This window comes from Canis aureus, chromosome 8 (assembly GCF_053574225.1).
Source record: "Canis aureus isolate CA01 chromosome 8, VMU_Caureus_v.1.0, whole genome shotgun sequence".
NCBI lineage: Eukaryota > Metazoa > Chordata > Mammalia > Carnivora > Canidae > Canis > Canis aureus.
This window is the reverse complement of record NC_135618.1, coordinates 36,880,421-36,902,050: the sequence shown is the minus strand read 5'-3', so window position 1 is coordinate 36,902,050 and position 21,630 is coordinate 36,880,421. Positions and strand designations below refer to the sequence as shown.

General features: G+C 40.4%; 1 protein-coding gene across 3 annotated transcripts; it reads right to left on the bottom strand.

The window, feature by feature from the left end:
* Positions 1–527: 527 nt before the first annotated feature.
* On the bottom strand, positions 528–21,368 carry LOC144318088 (ciliary microtubule-associated protein 3-like). Of its 3 annotated transcripts, XM_077904913.1 has the most exons (6): positions 21,136–21,368; positions 11,679–11,821; positions 10,959–11,057; positions 3,344–3,471; positions 1,753–1,870; positions 528–760 (listed from the first exon to the last, which is right to left on the bottom strand). In XM_077904913.1, exons 1-6 carry the CDS (start codon positions 21,311–21,313, stop codon positions 692–694), a joined length of 735 nt encoding a protein of 244 aa, XP_077761039.1. In that variant the 5' UTR covers positions 21,314–21,368; the 3' UTR covers positions 528–691. The 3 variants fall into 3 exon arrangements, with proteins under 3 accessions (XP_077761039.1, XP_077761041.1, XP_077761040.1); XM_077904915.1 differs by lacking the exon at positions 1,753–1,870; XM_077904914.1 differs by lacking the exon at positions 10,959–11,057.
* Positions 21,369–21,630: the final 262 nt, after the last annotated feature.

Sequence of the window (21,630 nt, the reverse complement as noted above, 5' to 3'; positions counted from 1 at the left end):
CTTGAAAGAACTCTTTTTTTAAAAAAAGATTTTATTTATTTGAGACAGAGAGAGCACACAAAAGAGAGAGAGAGAGAGAGAGAGCATGAACTGGGGGTAGGGAGGGCAGAGGAAGAGGGAGAGAGAAGCAGACTCCCTGCAGAGCAGGAAGCCCAACATGGGGCTTTATCTAACAACTCCAGGACCACAACGTGAGCTCAAGGCAGACTCTTACTGACTGAGCCACCCAGGTACCCCGTACAAACTCTTAAAACATGTTTTACTCTGCCTTTAAATAATATCCATATGCAGCAAGCCCAAATACAAGCCCAAATTTCATTGAAATCCTTGATATGTAGAAGCCAGAACCCAGTTCCCAGGGCTAGTGGTAGATGACATAAAACTGGAACCTGGGAACTTAGCATGAGGACAAAGACCCATGAGCATCTAAGTACAATGGAGCCACCCCACTGAACGCTGGGCAGGAACCCTCCAGGCCCATGTATGTATGTAAATGACAAACCAGCACATGGACACAGAATGCTCGGAAGTAGTCTTTCTGTTCTCACACAGAAAGTAGTTATGAGCCCCTTCCCCTCCCTGGGACCCATGCTGGCAGACAAGAGAGTACAGCAGTGCAGGCGGAAGACCAGCTCTGTCCTCAATCCTGGAGCTGTGGTCAGGAGGAGTGGGTGAAGGTAGTCACAGCTCCTCAACTGTAAAACAGGCTTAGGTAGGCCACACGGTTCCGGTGCTTTCTGAAGTCCTTGTCAGTGGACAGCTGCAATGGAAGGAACTTTGTCTAGGTCAATATTCCAGCGAGAAGCCTCTGCCTCTGTCTTCCTGGCTGTGCAAAATGAACTGCACATCACCACTGTTGTGGCCCAGCTGAAGCCCACCCCATTGGAGCCTAGTCTTAGGATTCTGTCAACAGCTACTCTGTCATCTTACTCTGCTGTCCCGCTAGGAATTGTTTCCTACTTGGTAAATCTCCAAGTTAATTGGCAAACTACTCAAAAACAAGGAGTATATGTTTGATTCCTGAATGTTACGCATATGTCTAACATGATAACATTGCTACTCTAGGCATTTCACAAATAGTAGTAGAATGAATCCAAGCTTCCTCTTAAAATATGGCACCACTGGAATTATGATAGCTCACATGGATTGAGCATTCATTATGTTATAGGTACTATGTTAAGTGCTTTTCTACATTAGCTCGATCTTTACAATGTTATCAGATTGACTCTGTTATTATACTCATTTTAAAGTAAGGAAAACTGGGTCTTAGAAAAGTTGCCCGAGATCACACAGCCAGTAATATGGGAGCTAGTATTTGAACCCAGGCAATCTGTCCCCTGAATCCATGTTCTTCTGAGAATGTTCTACAGCCCCCTGATGATCTAATACTCTAGTAGTGTATGGAAAGAGCACTGGCTTAGGAATCACAAGATCTAGATTCCAGTTGTCAACGTGCACTTGTCACTTAATCCATCAGAGCCTGATTTTCTTCCTCTATCATCAAGGTATAATTCTCCTGCTCCTACACTTGAGGATTAGGTAATAAAATGTGACTTTTTCCATTGTATCCACCTTTAAAAAATTTTAACAAAACTGTCAGAAAAAGATACCCATATGCATATTCGCACAAAACTGCATATCCTGTCAGGGGAACAAGGACTTTCTGAAGCTCATTCAGACACTCCTGGATAAAAACCTCTGACACATATGAAAGTACCAGATAGAGAGTTCTACACAATTCCAGTCTTATACCTCAGCTTTTAGGGTTCTTTTCTGTAGACATGGAACTTGAGCCCAGTCTGGAGATCCAAATTTCATTGGCCAGGTGATTTTGGGAGGTGGTTTCATCTCTGGGTTATATGTGCCAGGGCTAGAAATGAAAATACAAAGCATCCCGTGCAATGACTTAGTAGCCATATATGAATTCCATCTATATCTGCACTTGGTCTAATTCCTTGAGAAACAGGCAACATCTTAATCATCTTTTTAATGTGGGGCAAGTGTGGAGGTCCCTTGCCTGTTAATGTATTTCTGATTAGGTGTGAGTGTTAAATATATCTAATCTTGACATCCCAGTTAGGATTAAAATCGACTCTAGTTTGAAAAACATTTTGGCAGCTCAGTATCCTTGGCTGAGGATCCCAGGAGTGGTGGGTAAGGAAATAGCCTACCAAAGTCATGAACAAGTACTGCTGTGCTTTGAAACTGGGGATAAAAGTGTAATGATAATTCAATCAGCAATATCAGCAATTGCAGGACAAGAAGGCAAAACCAGTTACATTTTGATTGACATGGCATTTATAATTGCCTTTGCTCATAACACTTGGTCTTTGGGGTAGACTCTTTGCTGTGTTGAAAATCATACTTGGGAAAAAAAAAAGAAATCATACTTAGAATGAACATAGGGGCCAATGTTCAACACTTCCACTTCCTTACTTTGACCTTGAGAAAGTTACGCTCAGCCACTGATCCTTGGATTTCTCATGAGCAAACCAAAGACCTTGACCCTTTGCCTCTCGGCTCCATACATGCTGAATGGCTTCCTGAAATACTTGGTCTATAGGGACCATGTGCTCAGCCTCTCTCTTCTCTTTTCAGTTCCTCCTTGCTCACCACACTCTAGCCACACCAGCCTCCTCCTTATTCTTCCCACCAGTTCCTCCCCAGCTTACAGCTTTTGCACTTGCAGCTCCTCCTGCCTGGGAAGCCCTGGCCCAGATCTTCACAGGGCTGGCTCAGTCTTGTCATTCAGACTTCAGATCCAGTGTCATTTCCCCTAAGGAACTTTCTGGACATCCTTGCCAAAGTAGCGCCACCCATCCCATCACCACCACCCTGTTTACCATCTTCACAGATAGCACATCACCGGGTCACCACCCTGCCTGGTGTGCCTGTGACAGTCCTAGCTCATGGCTACTGTCTTGGTATAATTAGTAAGCTTACTCTCAGACGTGTCATTGCCTGACTGCTTAATTATATGGTAACCATCCTTATCACCATTGGGTTTTTTTTTGTTGTTGTTGTTGTTTGTTTATTTTAGTGTATTTGCTCCCATCTGTCTGGACTCAAGAGTGTAAGTTCCAAGGAATGAGGAGCCTTGTGTGATGGGTTTGTGCAAAATCGCTGGATCCCTTGAAAGTGCCTGACACTTATAACTGTTGATTGAATGAACCACTATGATTTAGAGTTCTATAATGCCAGAGGTCTGGAAGGTCAGAGGTTGGTGCTTTAAAGATGGGTGGGTGGTTTCCTATTCAGCTGCCATGGTTTCGATGGAACCCCTCCTTTGTACATTCTTTCCTATTGCTGTTTGGTGAAGTGCTCCAGAAGAGAGGAGACATACCCAGGATAAGAAGAGTCCTTTGATGTCCTAAATCGAGGCAACAAGGCATTAAATGGTGCAAAATTTTGTTTGTGTATTTGCTCCTGAGGATTTGCAACCTGGTACATGCCTGGGTAAAGCATCATGTCCTGTTTCTCAGAAAAAAATAACATGTTAGAGGGTGAAAAAATATATATATATATTAAATCCTACTAAAATAAGCATTTTTAATGAAAGTCTATAACATGTGCATCAAAACAAAGTCACTACTGATGCCAAATAAAAAACTTTAAGAGAATGTATACCACATGATTCAATTTTTTAAACTTCATATATATATATAAACCTTTATATATATAAAATCAGTATAATAAATACAAAGCTAAACTATTAGAGTGCTAACAGTACTGTTCATACAAAGAAACTTAACAGTACTAAAATATTAATACATAAGACACTTATTTTTGGTCTTTTTGGAAAAAAAGAACTAATTTGTTTTTTTGTTTTTTTAACATGGCTCCAGGCACAAAAATAGAATATGAGATGAGAACTGCAACATTCTTAGTGTTTACCTTGTAATTCTTTATGTCACCAGTCAGAATAGCAATGAACTCCTCTTTATTTATTTTTGTAGTTTATTTTTTTCAATTTTTATTACTTTATATTATTTATTTGGGGGGATTTATTTATTTATTTATTTATAAACTGTAGAATGCATTATGTTTTTCTCCATAATTTTGGTAGTTAAATGTTTCTTTTTTTATTGGAGTTCAATTTGTCAACATATATCATACCAATGGTGCTCATCCCATCAAGTGCCCCCTTCAGTGCCCATCACCCAGTTACTTCAACTCCCCACCCCCCTATCTTTTCACCAACCGTTGTTCATTTCCCAGAGTTAGGAGTCTCTCGTGTTCTGTCTCCCTCACTGATATTTTCACTCATTTTCCCTCCTTTCCCCTTTATTCCCTTTCACTATTTTTTATATTCTCCAAATGAATGAGAACATATAATGTTTGTCCTTCTCTGATTGACTTATTTCACTCAGCATAACCCTCCAGTTCCATCCACGTTGAAGCAAATGGTGGGTATTCATCATTCCTAATGGGTGAGTAATATTCCATTGTATACATAAACCACATCTTCTTTATCCATCATCTGTCGATGGACACCGAGTCTCCTTCCTCAGTTTGGCTATTGTGGACATTGCTGCTATAAACATTGGGGTGCAGGTGTCCTGGTGTTTCACTGCATCTGTATCTTTGGGGTATGTCCCCAGCAGTGCAATTGCTGGGTCCTAGGGTAGCTCTATTTTTAACTCTTTGAGGAACCTCCACGCAGTTTTCCAGAGTGGCTGCACCAGTTCACATTCTCACCAACAGTGCAAAAGGGTTCTCCTTTCTCCACATCCTCTCCAACATTTGTTGTTTCCTGTCTTGTTAATGTTCACCATTCTCACTGGTGTGAGGTGGTATGTCATTGTGGCTTTGATGTGTATTTCCCTGATGGCAAGGGATGCGGAACATTTTCTCATGTGCTTGTTGGCCATGTCTATGTCTCCCTCTGTGAGATTTCTGTTCATGTCTTTTGCCCATTTCAGGATTGGATTGTTTGTTTCTTGGGTGGTGAGTTTAATAAGTTCTTTATAGATCTTGGAAACTAGCCCTTTATCTGATAGGTCATTTGCAAATATCTTCTCCCATTCTGTAAGTTATCTTTTAGTTTTGTTGACTGTTTCTTTTGCTGTGAAGAAGCTTTTTATCTTGATGAAGTCCCAATAATTCATTTTTGCTTTTGTTTCTCTTGCCTTCATAGATGTATCTTGCAAGAAATTGCTGTGGCCAAGTTCAAAAAGGGTGTTGCCTGTGTTCTCTGCTAAGATTTGGATGGATTCTTGACTCATATTTAGATCTTTCATCCATTTTTAGTCTATCTTTGTGTTTGGTGTAAGAGAATGGTCTAGTTTCATTCTTCTGCACGTGGATGTCCAATTTTACCGTTTATTGAAGAGACAGTCTTTTTTCCAGTGGATAGTCTTTCCTGCTTTATCAAATATTAGTTGACCATAGAGTTGAGGGCTCTTTTCTGGATTCTCTATTTTGTTCCATTGATCTACGTGTCTGTTTTTGTGCCAGTACCACACTGTCTTGATGACCACAGCTTTGTAGTACAACCTGAAATCTGGCATTGTGATGCCCCCAGATATGGTTTTATTTTTTTTAATTCCCCTGGCTATTCAGGGTCTTTTCTGATTCCACACAAATCTTAACATGATTTGTTCCAACTCTCTGAAGAAAGTCCACGGTATTTTGATAGGGATTGCATTAAATGTGAAAATTGCCCTGGGTAGCATGGACATTTTCACAATATTAATTCTGCCAATCCATGAGCATGGAATATTTTTCCATCTCTTTGTCTCTTTGTGTCTTCCTCAATTTCTTTCAGGTGTGTTCTCTAGTTTTTAGGGTACAGATCCTTCACCTCTTTGGTTAGGTTTATTCCTAGGTATCTCATGCTTTTGGGAGCAATTGTAAATGGATTTGATTCCTTAATTTCTCTTTATTCAGTCTCATTGTTAGTGTATAGAAATGCCACTGACTTCTGGGCATTGATTTTGTATCCTGCCACACTGCCTAATTGCTGGATGACTTCTAGCAGTCTTGGGGTGGAGTTTTTTGGGTTTCTATATACTGTATCATGTCACCTGCAAAGAGGGAGAGTTTGACTTCTTCTTTGCCAATTTGAATGCCTTTTATTCTTTTGTTGTCTGATTGCTGAGGCTAGGACTTCTAGTACTATGTCGAATAGCAGTGGTGAGAGTGGACGTCCCTGTCGTGTTCCTGATCTTAGGGGAAAGGCTCCCAGTGCTTCCCCATTGAGAATGATATTTGCTGTTGGCTTTTCATAGATGGCTTTTAAGATGCTGAGGAATGTTCCCTCTGTCCCTACACTTTGAAGAGTTTTGATCAGGAATGGATGCTGTATTTTGTCAAATGCTTTCTCTGCATCTCTTAAGAGGATCATATGGTTCTTGGTTTTTGTGATAGGTATGATCTATCACAAGATTTCTTTACGAGTGTTGAACCAGCCTTGCATCCCGGGGATAAATCCCACTTGGTCATGGTGAATCATCTTCTTAATGTATTGTTGGATCTTATTGGCTCGTATCTTGTTGAGAATTTTTGCATCTGTGTTCATCTGAGATATTGGTCTATTATTCTCCTTTTTGGTAGGGTCTTTGTCTGGTTTTGGAATTAAGGTGATGCTGGCCTCATGGAATGAGTTTGGAATTATCCCATATCCCTCTATCTTTCAGAACATCTTTAGTAGAATAGGTATGGTTTCTTCTTTAAACGTTTGATAGAATTCCCCTGGGAAGCGATCTGGCCCTGGACTTTTGTGTCTTGGGAGGTTTTGGATGACTGCTTCAATTTCCTCCCTGATTATCTGCCTGTTCAGGTTTTCTATTTCTTCCTGTTCCAGTTTTGGTAGTTTGTGGTTTTACAGAAATGCGTCCATTTTTTCTAGATTGCCTAATTTATTGGTGTATAGTTGTTCAAAATATGTTTTTAAAACGTCTGTATTTCCTTGATATTGGTGGTGATCTCTCCTTTTTCATTCATGATTTTATTAATTTGAGTCTTTTCCCTTTTGTTTTTAATAAGGCTGGCTAATAGTTTATCTATCTTATTAATTCTTTCAAAAAACCAACTCTTGGTTTTGTTGATCTGTTCCACAGTTGTTCTGGTCTCTATTTCATTGAGTTCTGCTCGAATCTTTATTAACTCTCTTCTGGTGCTGGGTGAAGGTTTTACTTGCTGTTTCTTCTCTAGCTTCTTTAGGTACAAGGTTAGCTTTTGTATTTGAGTTTTTTCCAGTTTTTTGAGGGATTCTTGTATTGCTATGTATTTCCCTTTCAGGACTGCTTTTGCTGTATCCCAAAGATTTTGAAGGGTTGTATCTTCATTAGTTTCCTTGAATCTTTTTAATTCTTGTCTAATTTCCTGGTTGACCCTTTCTTCTTTTAGCAGCATGCTCTTTAACCTCCACGTGTTTGAGTTTCTTCCCAATTTCTTCTTTGTGATTTAGTTCTAGTTTCAAAGCATTATGGACTGAAAATATGCAGGGAATAATCCCAAATTTTTGGTCTGTTGGGACGTGATTTTTGACCTAGTATGTGGTCTATTCTGGAGAAAGTTCCGTGTGCACTTGAGTAGAATGTGTATTCAGTTGCGTTTGGATGTAAAGTTCTGTAAATATCTGTGAAATCCACCTGGTCCAGTGTATCATTTAAAGCCCTTGTTTCTTTGGTGATGTGTGCTTAGAAAATCTGTCATTTGCAGGAAGCACCATGTTGAAGTCTCCCAGTATTATTGTGTTATGTCTTAGCTTTGTTTATTAATTGATTGATATACTTGGCAGCTTCCACATTAGTGCATAAATATTCATGACTGTTAGGTCCTCTTATTAGATAAATCCTTTAAATAGGATTTAGTGTCCATCTTCATCTCTTACTACAATATTTGGGTTAAACTTTAATTTATCTGATATGAGGATGGCTACCCCTGCTTTCTTTTCAGGGCCATTTGAATGGTAAATGGTTCTCCAACCTTTCATTTTCAGGCTGTAGGTGTCCTTACATCTAAAATGAGTCTCCTGTAGACAGCAAATAGATGGGTCTTGCTTTTTTATCCAGTCTGAAACCCTGCGTCTTTTGATTGGGTCATTAAGCCCATTCACGTTCAGAGTTACCATTGAAAGATATGAATTTAGTGTCATCATGATACCTATTCAGTCCCTGTTTATGAATTGTTTCTTCTGGCTTACTCTCTTTTACAGAGTGCCCCTTAATATTTCTTGCAGATCTGGTTTGGTGGTTACACATTCTTTCAGTTTCTGCCTATCTTGGAAGCTCTTTCTCTCTCCTATTCTGAATGAGAGCCTTGCTGGATAGAGTATTTTTTGCTGCATGTTCTTCTCATTTAGAACCCTGAATATATCCTGCCAGCCCTTTCTGGCTGCCAGGTCTCTGTGGAGAGGTCTTCTGTTAACCTACTGCTCCCCATATAGGTTAGAGATCTCTTGTCTCTCGCTGCTTTAAGGATCTTCTCTTTATCTTTGGAATTTGCAAGTTTCACTATTAAATGTCTGGTTTTGAACAGTTTTTATTGATTTTAGTTGGGATCTCTCTATCTTCTGGATCTGAATGCCTGTTTCTCTCCCCACGTTGGGGAAGTTCTCAGCTATGATTTGTTCAAATACACTTTCTGGTCCTCTGTCCCTTTCAGTGCCCTCTGAACCCCAATTAAACACAGATTTTTCCTTCTGAGGCTATCATTATTACCCTTAACCTTTCCTCATGATCTTTTAATTGTTTTTCTCTTTTTCCTCATATTCCTTCCTTGCCATCAACTTGTCTTCTATATCACTCACTCGTTCTTCTACCTTGTTAACCCTCGTTGTTAGACCTCCAGTTTGGATTGCATCTCATTTAATTGATTTTTAATTTTGGCCTGATTAGATCTAAATTCTTCAGTCATGAAGTCTTTTGAATCCTTTATGCTTTTTTCCAGAGCCACCAGTAGCTTTATAATTGTGTTTCTGATTTGGCTTTCTGACATTGAATTGTAATCCAAATCTGTAACTCTGTTGGAGAGTAATATTTCTGATTCTTTCTTTTGTGGTGAGTTCTACTTTCTAGTCATTTTGCTCAGTGTACAGTGGCTAAAAATGCGTTGTACTGTAAAAAGGATGGGAAAAAGGGGGGGGGGAACCAAAAACCAAAACCCAAAAACAATAAAAAACCAGGAGGGGTATCCTCTGATTCTATATAGTGTAAGTCTCTTGACTTCCCTGGAACTTTCCAGCACTGCTCGGTCTAGAACTTGCTCTTCCCCTTCCCTTACAGCTGGTCTTCTGGGGGAGGGGCCTGTTGTGCTGATTCTCAGGTGTGTGCACCTGGGGGAGCTGCTCCACCCCCTGCCAGGTGCAGGCTGCAGTGGGAGCCGTTTATCCTGTGAGGCCTCTATTCCCTGTCATCCCTGCTCTGTCCCAGGCACTGGGTGACACAAGGAGGAACAACAAGACTGGCAGCGGCCAGCTCTCCAGCCCTGGATTTAGCTCCCGCAGTAACTACTGCAGCTCCCAGTCCACACTGGCCTGGATGCTCCCGGTGGTGGTGGGCGCTGATCTGCACAGCTTGGGGGCATCCGGCGGCAGGAGTGTCCTCACTGTCCTGTGTCCTCCCAAGTTCCGCCTGTCCCAAGGGGAGCGCTGGATCCTGGGCTGTGTCCCTTGGTGCCCTGGGCTCCGGGGCCTGCACGGGTGGAATTGCATTGCCAGGGCCGCGCAGCCCGCTCCGCGTGGAGCCGCCGCCTGAGCCGCCCCTCGAGCTGCTCCGGGGCCACTGGGATACGCGCTCCAGCTCTTTAAGGTGCTCGGCCCGCAGTGTGTGGTGCACTCTCCCCAGGGTGCAGTTCCTCTGTTAGTTAACCCAGGAACCTGGGGGCTCCACTCCTCCTCCTGGGATCCTGCCTGAGCTCCTTGAGAGCGCCTTTCCATCCAGGAAGATTATTAAAGTTCCTGTATCTCTGGGCCTGGGTTTTCCTGTCCTGGGGGCTCTCTCCCGGGCCTTATCCCGGCTCCTCGTGGGGCCCCTCCCCCACTGGATGCTTTTTAATTTTTTTCTTCTTCCTACTTTGTTAGAAGTGTGAACTCTTCTCACTGTGGCATTCCAGCTGTTCTCTCTTTAAATCTTAGGCCAAATTCATAGGTTTTTGGGATGATTTGAAAGTTATCTAGGTAAGTTGTTGAGGACAGGTGACTTGGGGACCCTACTACTCCACCATCTTGCCCCACCCCTGCAATGAACTCCTCTTGATTTATTTTCCATCACCATCTTTAACAAATTCTTCTATCATAGCCCAAAGTTCTATATAATATAATATAATATAATATAATATAATATAATTAATATAATATAATATAGGCCAATTCATCCTCTTTCAGTTCATGTATCAGTTATAGTTTCACTACCCAGGCTATAGATACAGGGAGAAAATCAAGATAAGTATGGGTTTGGCTAGCCAAAGATATACATGCTGAGGTTGCAGAAAGAGATCTATGGGAGGTAAAGGAACAAGGTGACTTTGGATCTGCTGCCCCTACCATTCCACTCAGAATTTTTTTTAGAGCCTGTATCCCTCTCTTTGAGTGCAAGAGTCAGAAAAATGCCCAACAACGGATTAGGATCCAATACAGAAGACTTTTAGAATTGAAATCCAATCACACAAAAGGAGTTCAAAAGTAGGAATTTGCTTTTTAAGTGGCAAGATAATAGGATGCATGTAAATAAACTTTGATACTTAATGTCAGCTGTGTCAGCCCTGAAGCAGGGTCTTGGTACCATTTCTTTCCAGAATTGTTTTCCACTCTCCAGGGACTCTCACACACATTTGAGATGCTAACACCTAAGCTTCTCAGATAGACTTCTTCGTAGTTTTTGTCTAAATATTTTTCTTGAATTTCAGGGCACATTTTATGGTAACCTCCTGCTCTCCCAACTTCATTCCCTGATGCAAATACATGCAGCAACATGGATCCCAGTAAAATCTAAGCACATTCAGCCATTTCTAACCTTGTTGATTGTCTTAAACCTCTCAGCTGTTCTGGCACCAAAAGTATATCCTTTTTTACTGGTCGGGATCTTAGAGAGGTTATATGCCAATCCATACACCTTCAGGTAGTATATAAAGAAAAAGAAAGAAAACATGTAGAGAATATTACAGTCATCAAAACAGAGTGGGCTCAAAATGTTCTTATCTGAATGTCCTTTGCAAAAGTTGCTTTTTCTATCTTAACTCCTCTGAGTGACGACCATAGAAACAATGATATAAGCAAGGCAGGCATACCAGTCTGCAAAGAAATGTGGCTGGCCAGGTAGAGTAAATGACCTTCCTGTGTATTCCAGTGTATCCAGTCCTGTAAGCCCCTGAGCTGAATTTGCCCTAATCCCACCCTCAGTCTGATTACATTATTTCATAAACTGACCTAGCATCACAGCCACATTCCAAATTTGGACTAATGGGAGGCTTTGATTCAGAGACTTTTGAAGGCGGGAATGCAGTGAGGACTGTATGAAGAAAGGGTTGCGTTTGGTGGATGTTGGAAGTGGAGCAAAAGGGTCCCTTAATTTCTGACATTGGACCTGACAGCTGGCTGCAGAGGACCAGGGCACCTTCTCATGTTGCCACCCCAAAGATTACAAATCCTGTGAGTTTTTCTTCCATGGAACCTGGGTATCCTCGCATAGTCAGGGGACCGAAACCCACCCAAGAGAAGGTGAATACTCACATACATCTTCTGCTATGTAACATCCAGGGCCTCTGTGGGGCGCTCCTCGAAGAGGGAGAAACTTGTTCCCCAACAAGCTTGGGGGGTGGTGATGAGGAAAGAGCTTCCTCGGTTGACTTGTTCCAAAGGGGTAGTTAACCAGTGACTCTGAAGATCAAGAAAGAGCAGAAACTCCACTTGAGGAAGGCCCCTGTCTGAGTGAGTGCTCTGGGGGTGCGTGGGCTGCGGGGAGGCCCAGATCACTGGGGCCCGATTGAGAACAAACACCTGACTGAACCCGGTGGAGGGGACGGCCTGCATCCCACCCCCGTAGCCTCCCCACTCCTCCTCCTGCCACCCTCGACGCCTTATCACAGCCCCGCGCACCCATCGCGCCTTGCAGGGCAGCGCTTGGGTACCGCGATGCTAAAGGAACGCAGGGGCGCCGACACGCCCCCGAGCGGCTTCACGCGCCTGCGTCCTGCGGAGCGGGCCCCGCCCCCCTGGGTCCTGGCCGAGAGCCCCGCGATCTCTGCGGGGGAGGGGGGAAGGGGCGGGGCAGGGCGGGGCCGGGGGGCGCAGATGGAGGGTTTGCTGGCCTCGCGGCCACTGCGCCTGCGCGGGTGAGGGACTGAGCACAAGGGCTTTGGAAGTCGGGCCACCGGGATGTGGGGCTGAAGAAGGGGGAACGCTGGATTTAGAATACCCCGAAATCCGGACTGCCAGGGTCAGGAACCTGGAAAATGATGGCGAGTGGGATGGGCTTCCAGGACCATGCCTACAGCCGGGGAATGTGGACTAAATGGAGCATAGCCTAGACAGTTCCCTACTAGGCCCCTCTTAGACCCATTTTTCTGCAGGTTGCCCCCTTCTACCTCTAACCGTAGCATGCACGAGGCTTTAAAAGGGTTGGGAGCCTTGAGTGCAGCAGTGGGACTGCAGAGGAATCACAGAAGTGCTTAATAGTTGTAAAACCTTGGCCATCTCTTAAATGTTTAAGTCTCAGTTTCCTCATCTCCAAATTGGGAATAATAATTCCTCTTTATTGGGTAACGGCAGGATTAAGAGAACAGGATGAAACCAATCAGGCCCTGGTACTTGGCAGGTGACAATGGCAAGAGGTTATTATGAAGATGGTATCCAGCCCCATTATGAGCACTCCTATCCTAACCCACAAAGAAACGTCGCGGTGTGTATTGGCTTCTTTGCCTTTACCCTGCATATTTTCTTACCTTTTTAAAAACTTAAACTCAATTTGCCAACATACAGTATAACACCCCGTGCTCATCCCATCAAGTGTCCTGCATATTAACACCAACCTGTTCTGTCCTGAATTTTGGATAGCTTTAGGAGTTATCAGATGTGGGAAGCAGCAGACATACAGTGTGACTGGTCCATGCTACTCTTTGGCCTCTGAGGATGACCCTGGGATCCACACACACCCTGGCATAGAACTATCTGCAGGATGATTTCATACATTTAATGTAGGGCTTCCAAGAAAGGTGATACCGGCTACAACAAGATATTTTGCAAACTCGAGGAAGCATTTTGCTTGTGAAAAATTCCTGAGGGGATGCTCCTGGTCATGGGGCCAAGGAGGCTGGACACCCTGCAGTGTGTTGCCCCAATACATGGTGCATTGTCACATGTCTTGCATAACATTCAGATGTCCTGCTGGACTTTATAGAAATAATTGGTTGTACCTGACTTACATATAACATTGATAAAAATTTTTACAAGAAATAATGCATGAAACCCAGTAATATAGGACAAGGTTGTGTGAGAAACAAAGCTTATAAATGAAATAAAGACACACTCTCAAAATTATTGAATAATTTGCTTTAAGCCTTCTCTCTCCTCAAAATATAATTGCAGTAAAACTGATGATAAATAAAATATAAAAATATTGGTATTGATTTGATAACTTTCACTTTCATTAATATTTCAGGTAATATTAATATTTTTAGGTACCCACAGGTGTGTTTTGAAATTACTGTTTACATTACTAGTGACATTAAACATGTTTTGCAAAGTACTTTGATATTACGGCATCCAATTCCTCATTGGTAGACTGGATTGCTTCCGACTAATCTTCCAGCTGAGAAGAGGTAGAAAAGCTGGGCAAAATAAATTATGTATGTTTGGAGACATTAGAAATATACCATGAAAGAATATACAGGGCCAAGATTGCAGACTGAGGGAAAGCCTAAAATGGTGAGCCACAGTTGATGCTGCTGTTCTCTTTGAACATCTGTTAATCAATAAGTGGCCGAGAAGCAGAGGATTTAAGTGGAACTTTGGACATGTATGTTTCTAAAAGCTGAGGATCAAAAATTAGGCTGGCCATGGAGGATGGGAGACTGGAAAGTACCTGGGCTTTTAGCTGGGACCCTAAAGGGATAAACTCTAGGAATAAGAGTAAATAAAAAATAGACCAGCTCTCTAAAAACCCTGAAATCCACGTTTGTATTTACATAGTCTCCAACAGCATTAAGGTAATCTGCTTCTACCTTTACTGCATACCAGAGGGAAAAAAGTAAATTATCTCTGAGTATAATATCATCCAAAGCATTAACTAATTTTATAATTTTTCATGCAAAATGTTTGGCATTCAATATAAAACAGCAACTCATATTTTTTTAAAAAAAGGGTAGAAATAAACCTAAAGGAAATCCAGAGATTGAAATTTTCAAACATGGACTTTAAAGTAACTGTACTTGGCCGAGATTTTGGAGGAAGCCTTCAGACTGCAGGGTAAACATGCAAAGCAAGAGAAAGTAAGGACCATCAAGCAAATTCTTGGCTTCTGAGGTAAGAGGCTAAAAGAAAAAAGTGATTAGACCCTAAAGACAGGGTCAGTAAAGATCCTACTGTACTCAAGAAAGAGAATTTTTCCCCATCAGTCTTCCTGTTCATGTTACTAATGTAACACACAGCTGTGACCACCTATATCATGATTGATGCAAATTTATCAACTTTTCATTAAAGCCAATCCAAACATCATATAGTCAAAGATGAACTGTTTATATGCTATATGTATCTCCTGTATAACCAATTATGTAATGGTAAACCTGAGAAGTTAAGGTAGAAGTTCAGGCAGCTCTAAGGATTATCAAGGATTCAATGTTTGAATGATAATCACACACAAAGGAACCTATGCAGATGATTGTCTAGGACCAAAGAATGTTTAGACAAAGTTTTATCATGGGGCCACTTCTGATGAAGACTTTAAGTAAAGAATTTTGCAGTTCCCATCATGTAGATTTCTAACCATAGTTATAACATCAAGGATGCCTGATGTTTATGGAGACTGTTTTAGCTTTATCAGACAGTTTATCAGATTTCCTCATCTGTCTGTGTATGAGGCCATTGTACGGATTATTATTCTGGGCGCTCCTGGGTGGCTCAGTTAGTTAAGCATCTGCCTTTGGCTCAGGTCATGATCCCAGGGTGCTGGAATGGAGCCCCACATCGGGCTGTCTGTTCGGTAGGGAGTCTGTTTGTTCCTCCTCCTTTACCTCCCCTCCCTACCCTCCACTTGTGCTCTCTCTCTCTCTCGTGCTCTCTCTCTCTCAAATAAATGAATAAAATCTTTTAAAAAATAAAAAGAATTCTTATTCTGGGAAACCACCTGCTCTTCTGCAGTGATCTAGTTGAACTGGCTAAATAGATTTGATTTTTGGTATAATGTTTTATTTTTTTAAATTTTTAAAAGATTTTTATTTATTCATGAGAGACACACACACAGAGAGAGAGGAGAGAGAGAGAGAGAGGCAGAGACACAGGCAGAGGGAGAAGCAGGCTTCAAGCAGGGAGCCCGACTTGGGACTCGATCCCGGGACCCGAGAATCAGACCCTGGGTTGAAAGTGGTGCTAAACCACTCAGCCACCCGGGCTGCCTCTGGTATAGTGTTTTTTTTTTTTAATTAATTAATTAATTATTTTTTAAATTTATTTATGTATTTATTTTGGTATAGCGTTTTAAATAGATTTTTGTCTCATTAAAAAATTTATTGAATTAAATAAGAAATCAATTTAGCAAAGGGGATAAAGCTGGTAATTCAATAAATGATAAGTTGGAGAATTTTAGAAGCAATAAAAAGTAGTCAAATAAAAATTGCACAAATAGCATCGTCTTATACTATATGTTGGCAAATCAAACTCCAATAAAAAATACAAAAAAATAAAATAAAAAAGAGGGGGGGCAGTTGTAAGGGATATATAATACTCCCTATATTCCTTTGTACTATTCAACAAATGCTCCTTTAAGAATGTTACATAAACACAAAGATTAGTTCATGCAGTTCCCAAAGATTTATATGCAAAATATTCTCTATGTCAAATCCTATTTTTAAAGTTTTCAAATAGAGCACATTTTGTAAGGCCAATTCATGTTCTCTAATTCATATTTTTTGTGAGACTAGATTTTTGAACATTTTCTTAAAATAAAACAATCCCAGTGAGGCTTGCAGGAGGGAAAAAAAAAGATAGAAAGCACCATCTCTGAAAGAACTCAAGACATGAGTATAACAGCAGATTATAAAAGCTGAAAAAAAATGAAAGAATTGGGAATTGAATCAGAAGAAAATATTTAGACTTGAAACTTGGAGATGCAAAAGGACAGGAAATGCAGGGGAAAATTGACAGTTGAGAAGCAACGAAAAGTTTCACTTAGACGCAGATCTTTTTAAAGTACAGAACAGTAAATGTGTTTTCCTAATAAGATTTAATTTTTTCTAGCTATCTTATGGTAAGAATACATTGTATAATGCATGTAACATACAAACTACTTGTTAATCAGCTCTCTGTGTTATTTGTAGGACTTCTGATCAACAGTAGGCTATTAGTTAAGTTTTGAGGGAATAAAAGTTATAGGTGAATTTTTGATTACATGGGGGTGAGCACTCTTCATCTCATGTATTTGAAGGTCAACTGGATGTATATATATGGAGAGAGAGAGGGAGGGAGGGAGGGAGGGAGGGAGGAAAGAAAAAAGAGGGAGGAAAGGGTTACTAACATCTAATAATTGAAGAATTTGGGGCAAATAGGTAAGATGATTCCTTGTACTGTCTTTGCAACTTTTCTTTAGGTTTGAAAATGCTTGAAAATAATAGTTAAAAACTAGATACCATTAGAAAAGTGTGAAAGTAAGACAAGATACCGAGGAAGACACAAGCACAAAAGCATCAAGACCTACAGTGTCCATCAAATGTACGAGCCACTACCCATATTTAAAATTGAAATTTGTGTAAGTGTAAAATACACATCAAAATTTAAAGACTTAGAATGAAAAAAGTACAAAATACCAAAATAATAAATTTTATATTGGTTACATGCTGAAATAATATTTTGTATTTATCAGGTTAAATAAAATATAGTAGTAAATTTTTTTTATTGGAGTTCAATTTGCCACCATATAGCATATGTTGCATATAGCATATAGCAACACCCAGTGCTCATCCCATCAAGTGTCCCCTCAGTGCCCATCACCCAGTCACCCCCACCCCCCGCCCACCTCCCTTTCCACCACCCCTTTTTCATTTCCCAGAGTTAGGAGTCTCTCATGTTCTGTCTCCCTCTCTGATATTTCCCACACATTTTCCTTCCTTTCCCCTTTATTCCCTTTCACTATTTTTTATATTCCCCAAATGAATGAGACCATATAATGATTGTCCTTCTCCGATTGACTTATTTCACTCAACATAATACCCTCCAGTTCCATCCACGTCGAAACAAATGGTGGGTATTTGTAGTTTCTAATGGCTGAGTAATATTCCATTGTATACAGAGACCACATCTTCTTTATCCATCCATCTTTTGATGGACACCGAGGCTTCTTCCACAGTTTGCCTGTTGTGGACATTGCTGCTATAAACATCAGGATGCAAGTGTCCCGGTGTTTCCCTGAATCTGTATCTTTGGGGTAAATCCCCAGTAGTGCAATTGCTGGGTCATAGGGCAGATCTATTTTTAACTCTTTGAGGAACCTCCAAACAGTTTTCCAGAGTGGCTGCACGAGTTCACATTCCCACCAACAGTGCAAGAGGTTCCCCTTTCTCCACCTCCTCTCCAACATTTGTTGTTTCCTGTCTTGTTAATGTTCCCCTTTCTCACTGGTGTGAGGTGGGATCTCATTGTGGTTTTGATTTGTATTTCCCTGATGGCAAGTGATGCAGAGCATTTCTCATGTGCTTGTTGGCCATGTCTATGTCTCCCTCTGTGAGATTTCTGTTCATGTCTTTTGCCCATTTCATGATTGGATTGTTTGTTTCTTTGCTGTTGAGTTTAATAAGTTCTTTATAGATCTTGGATACTAGCCCTTTATCTGATAGGTCATTTGCAAATATCTTCTCCCATTCTGTAGGTTGTCTTTTAGTTTTGTTGACCATTTCTTTTGCTGTGCAAAAGCTTTTTATCTTGATGAAGTCCCAATAATTCATTTTTGCTTTTGTTTCTCTTGCCTTCATGGATGTATCTTGCAAGAAGTTACTGTGGCCGAGTTCAAAAAGGGAGTTGCCTGTGTTCTCCTCTAGGATTTTGATGGAATCTTGTCTCACATTTAGATCTTTCATCCATTTTGAGTTTATCTTTGTGTATGGTGCAAGAGAGTGGTCTAGTTTCATTCTTCTGCGCGTGGATGTCCAGTTTTTCCAGCACCATTTATTGAAGAGACTGTCTTTTTCCCAGTGGATAGTCTTTCCTGCTTTGTGGAATATTAGTTGACCATAGAGTGGAGGGCCCATTTCTGGATTCTCTATTGTGTTCCATTGATCTATGTGTCTGTTTTTATGCCAGTACCACACTGTCTTGATGACCACAGCTTTGTAGTACAACCTGAAATCTGGCATTGTGATGCCCCCAGCTATGGTTTTCTTTTTAAAGATTCCCCTGGCTATTCGGGGTCTTTTCTGATTCCACATAGTAGTAAAATTAACTTCACCTGTTTCTTTTTACTTTTTTAAATTTTTTTATTTTTTCTTTCTTTTACTTTTTTAATGTGGCTACTAGGAATTTAAACTTAACACATTGCTTACATTATATTGCCATTGAATAGTGCTGATCTAGGATATATAAAACAACTATTACAGATCAGTAAGAAAAAACCAACTTAATAAAAAAATAGATAAAATACTTGAATGGGAACTCAGAAAAAAGAATAGCCAAATAACCAGTGAACATATAAAAAGTGTTCAACTTCAGTAGTCATAAAGGAGTTAGAAATTTAAACCGTAATGAGCTACCCACAAGATGGCTTAAATTGTAAAAACAGATAGCACTTGGTTCTGCTAAGAAGCAAAACAGCTGAATATACTTTTAGTGTGAATGCAGATTGATATTAACCTTGGAAAATTGTTTGGCTGTATCTACCAAAGATGAAAGGACATCCCTATGACCTAATACTTCCTGCTCCTTGGTACTTACTTAGCTAGGAATGCATACAACTGTGCACCAAAAGGCATGTATAAGAACATTAAAAGCAACATGATCCATAATAGTCCCAAACTGGAACAAATGTCCATTAATGGTAGAATGGAAAAATAAGTTTTGCAATACTCAGATGAAGGAATACTACATAACAATGAATAGGAACAAAAACCCTGTGCATGTAACAATATAGCTTAATCTCACAGTTTTTTAAATTGTTTTTTTTAAGATTTTATTCATTTATTCATAATAGACACACACACACAGAGACACACAGACACACAGAGACAGAGACACGGGCAGGGGGAGAAGCAGGCTCCATGCAGGGAGCCTGATGTGGGACTCAATCCCAGAATCCTGGGATCACACCCTGAGCCGAAGGCAGACGCTCAACTGCTGAGCCAGCCAGGCATCCCAATCTCACAGTTTTGAATGAAATAATTTAGACACAAACATTTACATGCTGTATGAGTATATTTACATAAATCCAAAAATAAGCAAAACTAATTTGTGTTAGAAGTTAGGATGGCTGTACCTTTTAAGGAGGGTGAAAGCAATTAAAGAGAGGGGACATGAGAGGGCTTTTGGAGAGATAATGGTGATCCCTTTCTTGGACTGGGTACTGCCTATGCAGAGTTCACTTTGCATATTTTATTAATCTGTTCAGTTATGATTTGGACCTTTTTTGGTATTTATGATAGACCCATAAAATAGTTTATTTTTTAACAATCTGGCAATCCTAGAGGAAGCACATTAACATTATTTACTTCTTTTCAAAAATAATATAGTCATACTTCTTTTCCTTTTTCATTGGTTTGTAATTTGTTGAGTATTATCCCTCCTTTATTTTTTTAAGATTTTATTTATTTATTCACGAGAGACAGAGAGACAGAGGCACAGGCAGAGAGAGAAGCAGGCTCCATGCAGGAAGCCTGACACGGAACTCGATCCCGGGTCTCAAGGATCATGCTGTGGGCCAAACGCAGGCGCCAAGCTGCTGAGCCACCCAGGCTGCCCCTATCCCTACTTTAAATAAAGCTGTTCACCTCTTTCTGTTATAAGGAAGCAGTAAGTCTGGAGTGGTAGTAATTTTCTTAATACTAGCTTTTTTCTGGTGCCCACTTATAAATCTACTTTTTTGTTTTCCTAAACTGCTTGTATGAGATGACATTTAATCTTCCTTCTTAATTACAGGCTTATTCATTATTTATTATATGGTGCAAGAGTCTGACTACTTCATAAAGTAGTCACATCTGAGCATTTATATATTGAAAAACATTATTTTTCTTCTTTACAATTGTGACATATTATTCATGGTAGGTTATGTTTCAATGAATTTAATTTTAGGATAATAAAAGGAGTATTAAAAATAATTTGTTACTCAAAGTTACTTGGGTCTGAAGAGGATTGAGAACTCCTATCTAGAGAATAGGGGTTCTGCGGGAGAATGGATGTGTCTTCAGAAGGTAGAAGGAGAGGAACATAGACTTTCTTAATCCCACTTTCCAGACTTTATTAAGTACCAGCTTCTCTCATCTGGTGGTAGAGGAATAAACACAGGCTTTGAAGATTCTCAACTGGTTTCCAAAAGGTACTGGTATGTCCTTTACTAGCAACATGACTTTGTGGAAGCTACTTAGGCTTGACATATCTCTAAAATGGCACTAATTATTTCTTGCCTCCTAGGGCTACCATGGGAATTTAAGAAATGCAAGACAAATCTTACAAAGCAAATGACTAGCCTAAAAATTGGCATTTAACTTTTGATAAAGCACTTTTGATCTACCACGTCTGTGTCCAGAGCCACAGCTAACTCCCAGAGTTCCTTTATGGGAATAAATAAATAAATAAATAAATAAATAAATAAATAGCCCTTTCATCTGAATGGGTGCCACCTCTTATCAAGGCTCAGGACTTGGTGAGAAGAGCACTGCCCCAGCCCTGCCTGGATCAGGGCTTTTATGGAATCCTGTGCATATACCATCTCTTTCTGGTTAGACTCCCATACCGAAGAAATGAGTTTTCATAGATGTACTAGAGTTTAAGAACATGATTACCATTAGCGAAGTTCCAAAGAAATGGATGGGTGATCCATGGAATGGCTTTGTTGTCTCTCAAATTCTCAAATGGATGAGATGGTATAGAGTTTAAAGATCTCCAAGAAGTTGTGTACCAGATATCCCCATCAGAAGGCCTTTGAATTGACTTTTTTCTCTCATTTAAGAATAGCTCCATGAGTCACCACTCTCATAAAAATACTTTAACCAAGAAAATGAAGGGTATAACTAAGACTGGCTGCTAAGCAGCAGCCCCACCCTTGAAATCCTCCAAGTCATTGTGACATTACTTTCTGAAGGGTCGCATCATGGTGAAAAGGAAGCCAGAAAGGCCCCACTTTGAAAATCATTTCTTCTAATTATTAATTGCACAATTTGGGGCAAGGTTTTCTCACAAGATCTTAATTTCCTTACCTATAATATGGGGACAATATTCACCACACAGGAGATAGCCTAAATAAAGTACCTCATGTCCTGCTTGGAATACTCACCATA

Coding starts and splice junctions, on each gene's coding strand:
- LOC144318088 (XM_077904913.1), bottom strand. CDS start 21,313: ATGGAGCTATTCTTAAATGAGAGAAAAAAGTCAATTCAAAGGCCTTCT. Junction 1,871..3,343: donor AAGGACTCTTCTTATCCTGG/GTATGTCTCCTC, acceptor TTTCATTTCTAG/CCCTGGCACATATAACCCAG. Junction 761..1,752: donor AAAGAACCCTAAAAGCTGAG/GTATAAGACTGG, acceptor CTTCCATTGCAG/CTGTCCACTGACAAGGACTT.